General features: G+C 36.2%; 1 protein-coding gene across 1 annotated transcript in view; it reads left to right on the top strand.

Annotated features, from left to right (window-relative positions):
• The window catches only part of CUL1 (cullin 1), a 37,883-nt gene that overhangs the window by 7,891 nt on the left and 16,802 nt on the right, over positions 1-13,190 (top strand). Inside the window, exons 2-7 of the mRNA XM_009895038.1 lie at positions 3,134-3,308; positions 4,512-4,679; positions 5,731-5,781; positions 6,809-6,899; positions 7,611-7,774; positions 11,368-11,530. Coding sequence (XP_009893340.1) covers positions 3,134-3,308; positions 4,512-4,679; positions 5,731-5,781; positions 6,809-6,899; positions 7,611-7,774; positions 11,368-11,530 — 812 coding nt within the window. The remainder of the gene's footprint in view (positions 1-3,133; positions 3,309-4,511; positions 4,680-5,730; positions 5,782-6,808; positions 6,900-7,610; positions 7,775-11,367; positions 11,531-13,190) is intronic.

The following is a 13,190-nucleotide window of genomic DNA, read 5'->3' on the forward strand; positions in this document are numbered from 1 at the left end:
ATAAATTCATTATGGTGTGGCAGCATGGGATTTTTTTTTTCTTCCTTTGCACCGTCCGGCTTTAGAAACTGAGTCAAAGTTGTCAAAAGCAGTGTAAATTACATTGAAGACAAAGGTGGTAAAATTAATTTGTCTTTGGCTGCTTCTTCTATTGCCTTTTTGAAGAGTTTCAGAGAAGAATCCAGTTCTGAAAAAGATTTTTCATCTTAAGCAGAACAATGGTGAATCAATTTATAAACTTCCTTGTGGTCTTCTACTTCAAATTTTAATTTGGGTAAGTAAATGTCATTTCTCCTTCACTGTAAGGAAGGTGTAGAAGTTAAAGGAGACTGAACTTGATCTTTTACTCCTGTAGGTGGTTTGTCTGTTTTCTGGGCCAAATCTGAAATTCAGCAGCCAGAAGCTTGGGGAGCAGTGCAGTTTCGCTGTGGTACAAAGTATTCTATTGATGAATTAACTTCTCTGCTTGTTGTAGTACACAAATTGCTCTGCAGAATTGTGCAAACACCCACAGAAATATTTTCTAATAGCTGTTTGGATATGTATATGGCTTCCAGCATACGAAGCATTTGAGGGGATTAGTTTGCCTTCTGCAACCAAGAATTCTTTTCATAGCGTTCCCCTTGTGATTCTCAGATGAACTGTCATGTACTTCATAGTAAGCAGTGCAAGTCTGATTTTGTTTTGAATATGTCAGTCTTTCTGTCAGTGGTTGGCTTTAGCAGATGGGGACACAGATTGTAAACAAAGTGTGAGAGAGCATTCTTTTATGTATAACATGTCAAAGAGTTATTTACGCTTGCAAAATGCCTTCTGTACAGGCAAACTAACTTCAGTTTGACTTGCACAGAACAACTAAACTAGAGCATTTCAAAAGTGCTGTCTTGGCCACTTTGACTAGCAAGACTCAGGCCAGAATAACAAGTAAAGATGGGCATTACTGGTATATTTTTACTTCAACTCTGAGTTGATTACTGTCAGACATGGACAGAAGGTCTCGGTCTCCCTCAGTGTTTACAAGGAACGTTTTAATTGTATAATGTGTGGGGTTAAAAAAAGGCTTGTGTCTTTTAAACTTGGTCTTTTATTTTTCTGAAGGCTGTTGTAATTATTCTTGAAGAACAGAAAGAATATTTTCATCAGGCAGTATGAAATTTCTCTCCATCCTATCGTGATGGAGAGACTTTCCATACACAATTCAGAGGACCTTCTATTAACTATTTTAATGTTAAACTGTGAGGTAAGCCCTGCTTTTCTTCTTTGTGAAAAGAAAGCAAGTTTTGTATCTAGAGAAAAACTGTGCTGTGTGGCATTCCTCATTTGAACAGGGAATTCTGAAGTCAAATATAGATGGTAAAAGTAGCAACAGTGCCAGGAAAGTTGAACAAACAAATGTCTAGGAGCTGGAAGAAATCACTAATGTCCAGGAAATAAGTGGCTGATTGAGATAAGAGGCTGATAAAAATTCAGCTGCTAAGCACAAGCAAAGATTTTATGTTATTGGTTGATGTTGTGGGAAATTAATTATTTGGCACCTGGATGAGGTAATGTAAGAAATACACGTATGCTGTATGTTGTCAAAAAGGCTTAATCTTAGGCAAAGAGCATTTACTCTTTTGAACAGAATGTGATGCCTTTCTGAACAAGTGCATGAGTATAGACTGTGAGCAGGCTTTCCTTTCAGTTTGACACTAAGACTGTGAGCCTTGTTCCTGGTGGCATGCAGGATGCTCATCCTTAAACACAGTTTAAGGATATGATTTGTTGATTTGTCTGTGAAGCTTTTTTTTTTTTTTTTTAAGTAATTGCCGGGGAGTTAACTGGATATTTTAAGAGATTTTTCTGCTTGAGCTTTACTGTTTAAATACTAGAAGCAAGTCTCTTCATAATGACTGTAATACATTATATATTTAGGGTTTATAATTCCCTTGGTATTTAATTGTGCTGATGTGTTCCATTTTATTGTGCTGGTCTTTCTGAATGGAAAAATAGAAGGCAAATCTCAGTAACGTATTAATTTCCTAATACGTGGCATACTGTGGAGGAAGCCTGTCTAGTGGTTAAAGCTTGGCCCATTAGTTAAAACACAAGTTAAAACCAAATTAGACCTTCTGGATTGCTTAATAGGATGTTCTCTAACAAGGGATGTGACTCCAAAGCCTGTCCTCGGACTCTCAGAAGAAGTGTGAGTGCTCAGTAGCTTTGTTCCTGTTGGGCAATCGTTTGCCGGGTGAGTCATTAGGGTAATTTTTGTTGTCAGATCTGAGTCCATATCAAGTCGAATTTGAGTGCTACCAAGCTAGTTTATTCTCCTTGTTTACGGAGTGCAGTTTCTTTCAGGATGTTTTCTTATTTGAAGTGTTTCGAGCAATACGACTTCCACTTACTACTATGGAAGAATTCTGAATATTTGAATGGTTTAGATCAGAAAACAGAATGTTTTCTTGAAATGTTAACAGATACAGCAAGTCTTCCAGGCTGTATCAGTATAAGAGGAAAAATTATTGCTACCACATATTTAAATGTTGGGATTGTACTTGTAGCTTGCAACTGGTAAATCTCATCTTACAGTGTGCATTTGAGTGTGTTTATCTCACCATTGCTGTTTTCTAGGTTTGTCCCCTGTCTGCCAGTGTAAAATGGCCAAATCTTTTATAAAGGATTGTGTTTGAAAGAATGTAAAAATACTATCCTCTGTGTTTTCAGTTACTGAATGTTGCTTGAGGCTAGTGTTGAAATTTCTTCCTCTTCAAACGAAAGCTTATATATTTGTAGAAGGCCAATATAATACATCAAATAAACTACATTTAAACCTTGAAAATAATCTTATCAGCAAATTCCACTGCTTTGTTTTCTTGGTGGTCTTATTAAGTAAGCGTTAGGTAAATTTAATGTTGGCGTCAGTATTTGCAGTGCACTTGGCAGTCTGACACATTTCTGCTGGAGAAATTTCTGCTGAAAATTACCTCATTTTCTTAGCTTTGGTTTGATTTTTATGTGGGCTAGTGCATCTTGTATTATGGTTAAGATATTTTTATGAATGTAAATGACTTATTGAAATTAACGTATTGTTTTTAATTGTATTTTTAATGTGTCGTGCTGGCACATACATATTCCTTAACTTCCCTGTCAGTCATGTTTATAACTACTGTACTAGTGTACACCAGTCTAATCAAGCACGGGGAGCTGGAGTACCGCCTTCTAAATCGAAAAAGGGCCAGACACCTGGAGGTGCTCAGTTTGTTGGCTTGGAATTGTACAAACGGCTAAAAGAATTTCTGAAGAACTACTTGACAAATCTCCTTAAGGTAAGATGGGACATTAGATCAGTCTGCATTTGTAGTAGTAATATGGACTGGGTAGAGAAAAGCTTGTATCAACAAACCTAGAGGTGTATGCAGCCACTGGAAATAAATGGAATGATCTTGAAATTTGCTTTCGTCTCCGTTAGCCGTGAGTGTGTTTTATAGGCTTCACCTCAGGCATGGATCAGTAGCTAAGTGTATCTGTGAGCTGCTTTGCCTCTTCAAGCCAAAACAGCGTTTCTGTGTTTTATAGAAGTAATCTTAAGTTGTCCTTTGTCTTGAACAAGAATAGCTAGATTTTTTAACCAATTAACCAGCATATTAGTAATGCTGCAAAAATAGTTGCCTGTAATGTTGAAAATACCTGATGGTAGCCATCAATTTAATTCAGTAAATCAACTATTAATAGAGCTGGATGTCGGGCTGCTTTGTAAGAAAATGGTTCCTAGTTATTTTTGGAGAGGAACCATGCTTTTAACTTTCCGGATTTTAGTTTTGAGCAATAATAAAAGAATTCTTGGTGTCCTGTCAAGTCTACTATGTAATTAATTTATGAAGCTGCATAAAGGTCTCTGAGGTCTTATCCAGAATACACTCCTGGGTTTATTCCCTTGTCCATTCAAGCTGTAGTGGTCCGCTTTGGAAGAATACTTGAACTTCCACGTGTTACAGCTTTTTTTTCTTTTTTGCTTTTTTTTTTTTTTCTTTCTGTAACAAGAACAAGTATGATACCATACTCATTTCCAAGAATGCAGGATTCCATTTACTACCTGTCAGGGTCTTAGAGAAGACCCCATCTGCGCTCACTTGTTTCAGCTCCCCAAGTAGCAGCAGTGGGAGTGGGTGCTATATTTTATGGAGTTTGTAACGTTGAATGCATTACCATTGCACTGGCATGTTTTACCTAGCGTGCTCATCAATGTTACTCTCTGTTTCTAATGTGGTGCCCTCTTGCTCTCTCCCACAGAAGGGACAGGAGTGTCTTCTGGAACTTTGTCTGTGCTGTGTATTTTTTTACCAGTTTGTTAATTTCTAAGTCTCATAATGGTCTTATGCTTTATTAATGTAGAAGTAAATGTATTAGCAGAATGTTTCCTGGATATACATGGCATGGTGTAGATTTATTACACAGTCAATTTGTACACCATTATATGTCTTGGTTGTACCTTAAAGTTACCCAATGCTACTGGCAAACTGTTATTTTAGGATGGTGAAGATTTGATGGATGAGAGTGTGCTGAAATTCTACACTCAACAGTGGGAAGATTATAGGTTTTCAAGCAAAGTATTGAATGGGATATGTGCCTACCTCAATCGACATTGGGTTCGTCGTGAGTGCGATGAAGGTCGTAAAGGAATATATGAAATTTATTCAGTAAGTAGCTTTCTGAAGCGAGTGATTTATCCATTCCATCTGTCATGTTTGCATTATTGCTCCTTCAAACTTGTAGGAAGTTCATAGAAGTTTTGAAGGAGTGGGCAAAGTGGGTATCTGCCCCCTTTCCATACACCCACCCCAGCAGAGTTGTAAAAATTCTGTGGGTCTAAACCTGTGAGATATTCAGTCTGCCTTGTATGTGTTGGGACTACCAGTGTTAAGACTGTCGAGGGTTGTCTGTTTCTGAATATTTGCTGCTTATACTGTCACATGTGTGTATCAGTGTGGCCTTGTCATTCCACTTAGAATTCAGTTAAGTGTTTCAAATACAGAATAGAGAAGGAAACTGCAAATTTTTTTTTTCTGTTGAGTTCAGTACATCTCCACAAATGTTTTAGCATCCGAGCTGCTAAGATCCAGTCAACATTTGGTTTGTAATATAAGTTATTTTGGTACAGTTCTGAAAGATTGATATGTGATCTTGATAATTTTTTTGTAATGTAAAGTAATATAAGCAAGGGAAGAACATAGCAGAAGTTCTGTATCTCAGATAACTAAAGGTACTTTTTTTCCATAAAGGATAATTATTGTCCTTGTTGGTGAAGCATTAGGAAAGTGATGTGTTACTTTACCACTTCACTAAAATAACTTTGCATATGGTAGAAAAACAGTTGGTATCCTTACTTCCCCCCCTCCTAACTTCACTAGCCTAACACTGCGGGACTGTGTCAGCCTGAAAATTGCCAATAAAAAAGGCTGTGTGTTGTCAAACTAACTTGTAGGGTTTGTTAGTATTCAGAGTTGGCAGTGGATCACTGTCAGAGAAGGGAACATCTTAGGTGGCATTAGTAATAAAGGAAACGGTAATTTTATTGTGAAACAGTCTTGTTGCATGAGAACTGTATGTGCCAAAATATAATCATTAAAAAAGTTCTGATTATTTAGCATACTATATCAGCTTTCCTTAAGGAGCTACCCTGTATATATATGTGTATATCTAAAAAAGAATTATTTTTTCCATCTCTTATCTGTCTTCCTTTTCTTCTAGCTTGCCTTGGTGACCTGGAGGGACTGCTTATTCAGGCCATTAAATAAGCAGGTATATACATGTTATAGCTGTAGTGTTATTTTGTAGGCTGAATCCTATATACTGTTAGTAACTGTTTCAAGGAGAATTTGGAGGATGGGTGTCGGGGACAGACCCAGAAAATGAAAGGGAGCCTTCTGCTTCTCCTTTGTGATGTTAAGAAGAGAAATATTTGCGGGGAGTGAGCCTTTGTGCATGTGGTTGAACCTTGATACCAAGACTGTTCTGTTATCTCTTAGCTGAGAGGGGCATGTCTTAAATGAAGCAACAGCTTCAGCTGTTCTCAAGCCAGGCAGGAGTACAGGCTGATGGTAACGTCTTAAGGTTTGAGAGTCAAGATTGTGTGAGAACAGATAGTGACAGGCTCGGGATTTTGGTCTCTTGTAATGTTACTGCGAATCTTTAAAGTTACACTGATACCTGGGAGATTCAGGTCAACCAAATATTTTTAATTAGTGAATCAGCACAATATAAAACAAGACATTCCATGACAACAAAATATTGTATGTATGTTGATTTCACTGTTACGTACCAGTACTTCATGATGAAAAGACTGTATTATATTACGAAAATATTAGCTAGATTTCAGTTTGGAGGAACAGTAGTTGCAACGCATTATTTATCAGCATAAGTCAATGGCTTTCTTTGTGTAAAGTACAGGCGGTTAGTTCAGCTCTTACTACAAAGCTTTCTTGTATTTCGGGTATAAAACAAACAGAAGTTTGGTTCGGAAGCTGCTTTTTGAAATCTAAAAAACCCCCAACAAACAACCAAACAAAAACCCAACAACAAAACAAAGCACTTTCATACCCTTTTACGGCTCACTACTAATCGGACTGTAACTACTTCGTAGAATTTAAGGGAGCAGCATACTCTGTGATGTCTCTAGGAAATGTATATGTTCAGGTGTCCTTAAATTTTGATCTCAAGGTGGCTTGACTTGTCTTGAATATAGGAATACACTCCTGATTAAATACTGTGCTTGACCTACCAGCTGCTTTCTCTGAGCTTGACATACTTCTAATCCCTGTTTTCTAAGGTAACAAATGCTGTGTTGAAATTGATTGAAAAAGAAAGAAATGGTGAAACTATCAATACAAGACTGATCAGTGGAGTTGTACAATCTTACGGTAAATGAAATTTCTTTAATTACTGTCTTAAAAATAAATAAATATATATCCTCTGTCAGAGCCCAGAAGTAGTATCCCACCTCCTTGGATGTCCAGTAAAGATTTTTACAGTAAAACACACACAGTTATATATCGTTTAACTTCATGTTTATAGAGATACTTGACACAATTACAGTTGATGAAACCATATTTGTAAAGCTTGAAAGCACAACTGGTAGACAAGAGTGTTCATTGCTTATGAATCATTTATTTAGGAGCTAAATCTGGAAGGGGGGAAGCATAGTAGTTTCAAAAGTGGAGTGGAATTGTTTAATCCCATTTGCATGAAATTGAGAGTTTTGCCATGCAGATTAATGACCGGTTCAATTAATAAAAAAACATATACGCATATAATCTGGAACTCTACGAGGAAGAAATGGAAGGGGAATTTGAACTAGCTTTTGAGATAGTGAAGTTTTCCAAATCCTATCATCCATTTTGTAATGTATCAAAAAGTGCAGTTTACATGAATAACATGCTGCTTATTTTTAAAATGCAAAATAAGTGTATACTTTAAAAAGTTTTAAAAAGTGCTGCTGATACTGTCCCAATTAATTACCTTGAGATAAGTTAGAAGGAGGGTACCTGTTTATTTGCAAGAGACCACTTCATAAAAGACAACTTAGTCATTACTTGATTTTTTTCTGTTTTTTTTTGTTTTTTGTTTTATAGTGGAGCTGGGACTGAATGAAGATGATGCATTTGCAAAAGGACCTACACTAACTGTCTATAAAGAATCCTTTGAATCTCAGTTTCTTGCTGACACAGAGAGATTTTATACACGGGAAAGCACTGAATTCTTGCAACAGAACCCAGTCACTGAGTACATGAAGAAGGTAAGCTATGTAATAAGCTTTGTGATTATTTTCTGGATACAGATATTTTCTAGAGGTAGAGTAATATGAGTTCTTGGTTTTTATTGTCGGTTTCTAAAATGCCGATTATTTTACAGAAACAATTTGCTCTTTTTCCCTGTGGTGATTTACTTCTATGTTTATCTGGACTGAAGTTTGCCTCCTTAGTGTATTTTAGTAAGCACGATGAAAGTTTGAAGCTTTCTAAATGGGCGAAACAGAAGAGAATGTTAAAATAAATTCAGAATTTGTTAGCTTTCAAGACACCAAAATAATCATTCAGCTTTAGACCTACAAGTGTACTGTTCCTATGCAAGGAACACATTTATTGAAATCTTTTCCTGAGCAAGCTGGCCAAGCAAGTACATCATTAATTAGCTTTAATTATCTCAGAGTATTTTAACATTATGAATCCTACACAATACTTCTGATCAACAGGGGCCAGATTTTAATTCTTAGATAGTCTTTCATTTGGGGGATCCCAGAAAGGGCAGTTAAGAGCAAGCTGGATAAACATTGACTATTTCTAGCCTGGTTATTGGGTCAGTCTTACTGAATGTGAAATAGATGGGTCATCTTCCATCTTGGACAAGTGCTGCTTTATATATTTTCCTCAGCGCATTTCCTCACTTTCTGAATTGCTGTTTGTTTTTTCCCTTTCAGTTTAATTTAAAAAAAAAAAAAAAAAAGGGCTTTTTGAGTTTGTAATGTGCAGATACACGTCCCTCCCTCTGGAGTATCTTTGTGTTTCTTCTGTGTAACTCTTTTTGCCACAGAACATGTCCTGTCTGAGTCTTGGCATTAAAGTCAATGATTTTTTTTAAAAAAAAGGGGGGGAGGGGAAGTCCTAGCAATAACACAATAAAACAAATCCTGCTTTTAGTTCATTGGGAGAGTTGCTCAGTAGTTCCCAGACCTACCTGTGTTTACTTTTCTGTTGTTGAATTAATGTTTTTTTCCCTACTTTCCCTTCAATTTCTTGTCTTTACTTTCATCCTAAAACATGTATGTAAAAACAGAGTAAGGGAATTTCAGTCATTCATAACCTGAATGACTGGCTCATGCAGGCTTCCTTGGTACAGTTCAGTAAAAAGTTGTCTGAAGGTCATTGCTATTTCAAGAACGAGAGATTAGTGGCAAGTAGAAAGAACTTAATAGTATCCCAAACAATCTTCAAGACTTCAGAAATCCACAAAAGAGCAATTCACTTTGCTTGAAGCTGATGCTGAAGCTGAAAACGTGTATAGAGCTAGCAGAAGGCAGGGGAAATCTGTAGCAAGAAAGTGTGTAGCCTTAAGTCTGTGCTCAGCTTATATACATCTCCAGTATATGAACTTATTTGGACTGTCTTGGCATCTCCTTGCAGATAACGTGCATACATTGAAATCAAACTGAACAAGAAACTGTTTGCATTACTGATTTTCTGGTATTTAACTGATGAAACTGAAAAAGATGTGTATTAGACTCTACAGTAAATATGATCAGAGCTTGCGAAATGGTACAAACTAAGGGGGAAACTAGCTAAAAGCTAGTTCGGTGGAATGAATTGTCCGATCTCTCTAGTCTGCATGCTCTGCTGGAGAGATCAAGAGAGGTCGTGCAAGTTCTCAGAACTATTAATTTAAAATTCAGATAGGTTTGTCCTTCAGTTTTATCTTACTTCGTTGTGCATAAGGAATTCTTAACGTTTTTTACTTAAACACGACAAGGCAGGTTTTTTTTAAATTCTTAATATGCTTTTCTGGTTTGGGTATTGTAATCTTGTATGCCACTTAAATGCCTGGAACAGAGTAGTACCCCCCATAATTATTACTCAGGTATTGCTAGAATTAAGGTTCTTCTCTTAAAAAACGCCTTAAATGAGACTGATGTGAAAAGCTGCAAGTTGTCCAGCAGTCATATGGCATACTAAGAAGTCAATGAAATCTTAATTAGAAGTAGGATACGTGTATGTAGTTATAAAGGCAGTCTTAACTAAGATTAGAAGGATTGTGAATTTTTCTACTCAGGCCAGAACTCATGAGTAAGGCTGGCATGGCCTGAAAAAGGAAAAAAAGGTCAGTATTTCTTAAGACTGTCCCCTGAACTTGAGAACTTGGTAGTTAAAACAGCCAAAGATACTGTTTTGTAAACTCTTTTTCTCTTGTTTCTGAAATACAACTTTAAAAGAAAAATAGAATTATAAGAACACAAAAAGTGAGGGAGTATAAGCAAATTTGAAGTCAGAGTGAATGTTTATTTTCATAAAGGAGCTCAAAGTGAGAGTTGACTGTTAACGTTAAAAGTGAAGGTCTAAGGGTATTTTAAGAAGCAGCATTAGAAATGGCAGAATTTCCTGAACTACGGAAATACGGTATTGGTTATATGTAAGATAAATAGTCCTACTAGTCTGATTCCAGTTTCCAGCATTCTTCAGAAAGATTTGCTGCTATTTGCTGTCATTAAGGAAGCTACTGGTAAGAAACTGGCAAGTACTGTGAAGTAGGAGCCTATATCCCTTCCTAAACTGTTGATTTTGTTTTCCGTGTTTTGACCTATATTGGCTTAACTCTAGGAGACAGTAATCCAGGACCATTTCACAAGAGCTACGTGCAAAATTATTACAGAAATGAGTGAAACTAACAGTGGCAGAGATTATTTAAAGCCGTCTGTGTATGATGCAGTGTACTTGCAGTGAAATTGTTCTTTTGTTGTTGTTGTTCTTGTCCCTAACATGATCTTTCATGCTTAGTCAATATTCTGAAATACTAGAAAAATGCATTAATTTAATTACCTTCTTTTTGTGATGTTATTAATTTAAATAATTTGGACTGATAAGGGTACATACACACTTTATCCATAATAACGTGCTGCAATTACAGATGGCTCTTAAAGCAAATCTTTAACACTTTTGCAAACAAAATAGAGGTAATTGTTATATAAACAAATTCAGTTTTACATTTTGGTGTTAGTACTGTTCCTTGAGTGACATTTAGAATTTTAGTTTGCTGCAAAGATATGCATATGTAGCATTTCATATGCCAAATTAAATGCTAGTATAATTTAAACGATTGTAGATTATTGGGAAGCTTTTCTGTGTAAGAATGCAGATAAGAACTTTCAAATAAATTTGTCATGGGCATACTGTTAAATTGTAGTTTTCTGCCTTTTAGTTTTGTGGAGGCATGAAGTATATTCGTGTTTGTCTTAAACAGAACTACCTCTGTAGCTGGAGAGCTTGCTGATGCTAAAACTGCCACCTCATGACCACAGCTTTCTCTTTTCCTGACAGCAGATTTCCACCTGTAAACTTCTTACTCGGAAGCAATGGGAAAACAGTCTTGCTGTGATTCTCCCCCCCATTTAAACAGTATAAAACATTATCATCAACATAAACATTGATTCTATACATATGGTGGGTCACATGATTCCCAGAAAAATAACTGCTTAAGTAGCAGGACCGTAACACTGCATTAGCGAGAGGTTTGACGTTGTTGTTGTTTTCTAGACGAATTTAGTAAAGTCATCTGTTTTCTGCTGTTGGATTTCTGTTCTGCCTTCAATACAGGTTTCATGTTTATCTTTCTGTTCTGTAGGCTGAAGCTCGCCTTCTTGAGGAACAGCGTAGAGTTCAAGTCTATCTTCATGAGAGCACACAAGATGAGTTAGCACGAAAATGTGAGCAAGTACTTATTGAAAAACACCTGGAGATATTTCATACAGAGTTTCAGAATTTGTTGGATGCTGACAAAAACGAAGGTAAGGAGATTCAAACATTGGGTTTAGGCTTAGAGCTCCTCCCTGATGGTTTGTGAATAATGTAAATTCTGGTGATGGCTAAATGTGGTTTGTTCAGGAATTAGATTAAGAGAGAAGATAGACACTAAACTGATTGACAAGTAGCTTTTGATTAAATTGGGATGGCTGAGGATATTGCCTCAAGGAGCCTATTCCGATCTCAAATATTAAAACAAAACAGCACTAATTTTGATTTCTCTTAATATGGTTGGAAAAGCTTCAAAGAGCACTTGAGCCATCCATCCAGGAGGACCTGAAACTTGCATGAGAGAGATGTGAGACAAAAAACAGACCAGTAGTCTTACCAAGTGTTTCAGTTTAATCTGTGGATCTTTCTGAGTCAGCAGTGAGAACTCTAAAATCCAAGTTGTCTAGAAGTATGTATAGAAAATGTTAAAGGAGGAATAGAAGCAAATAAGGAGCTTCTAAAATATGCTACATAAAATACATAAAGCTACATTTAGGGAAGGGTGAAAATTATTAAATAACGACATAATTTTAGCTGTGAAAATTAATCAGAAGTGCCAATAATGGGTCAAGTGTATACCTTCGTAGAGAACACATAGAGTAAAGACTTCTTCAGTGGTTCTTCTAAAATAAGTAAAGGTTCTGAAAGAGTTTAGGTATTTTTAAGGAGTTGTTGATTGTATTGGGTTTTATGAGTTTCTTCAGGAATTAATGCTTAGCACAAAATAACAGTCAAAACTAGGGCCAAATAATTCCTGTCCATCGTACAAATAAGGGTGAACGGTGTTTCTGATTTTTCCATTTGGGGAATTGATTAAATCTAATATAGGAAGTCAAGGTAAGGCTCAATGGCTGAAATACTACTTTTATGAAAGGGACAGAATTTAAGAGATACTATGATTACTGTTGATACTGTTTGTTTGAAAGTTGTGAATTGCAGCTATGATTCTATCTGTATATCAACCTTAAAAGAGCAACTATGAATAATTGCTATAATCGTCATGTTGATAACGAAGAGATGCTTCAAAATAAAAAGGGCAATTCAGCTTGATTAGTAGGTCAGAAGTTACTGATTTCAAATGTAAATAGAAGATTTTTATCCTGTACTAGTATTTAAGAGTCAGATGTTGTTTATGTTTGTAAATAAATGTATTTGCTGTGTAATTGGAAGAGATTTTGGTACACGTGGGTGTTAACTAGTAAAATGACTTTACTATTTCTATTGTCAGAAGGCATAATAGAACGAGTAAGAAAATTATTCTAGACTCAGGAGGCCTTCCCAGGCTTTTCTTTTTTCCCCTTACTTTATCAGGCTCATGGGTTATGTGAGCCTTTCATACAGTCACTTACCATAGCGATCCAATTCCATGAGTTTGTTAGGGTAGAAAAGGAAAAGAAGTACCTTGTGTCTTGGGCACCGTCTCGTTATGTGTCTTTGATTTTACTTTCATTTGGGGTATTTCTAAGATTAATCAGGCATTATAAAATGCCTGATTTTTTTTTTTCTTTTTCAAAATATTTCCTTTTATTGGGCTTCACTTGTGCAAATTACAGTAGCTCTGTGGCCCTTTTTAAGTTTCATGAAGTCTTAAGACTAGAAACACTTATTTTCAAAGATTCTTAGATTCTTTTAGAATTCACTCTTTAATCGCTA

The sequence above is a fragment of the Charadrius vociferus genome, unplaced genomic scaffold (genome assembly GCF_000708025.1).
Source record: "Charadrius vociferus isolate BGI_N301 unplaced genomic scaffold, ASM70802v2 scaffold101, whole genome shotgun sequence".
In the NCBI taxonomy this organism is placed as follows: Eukaryota; Metazoa; Chordata; class Aves; order Charadriiformes; family Charadriidae; genus Charadrius; species Charadrius vociferus.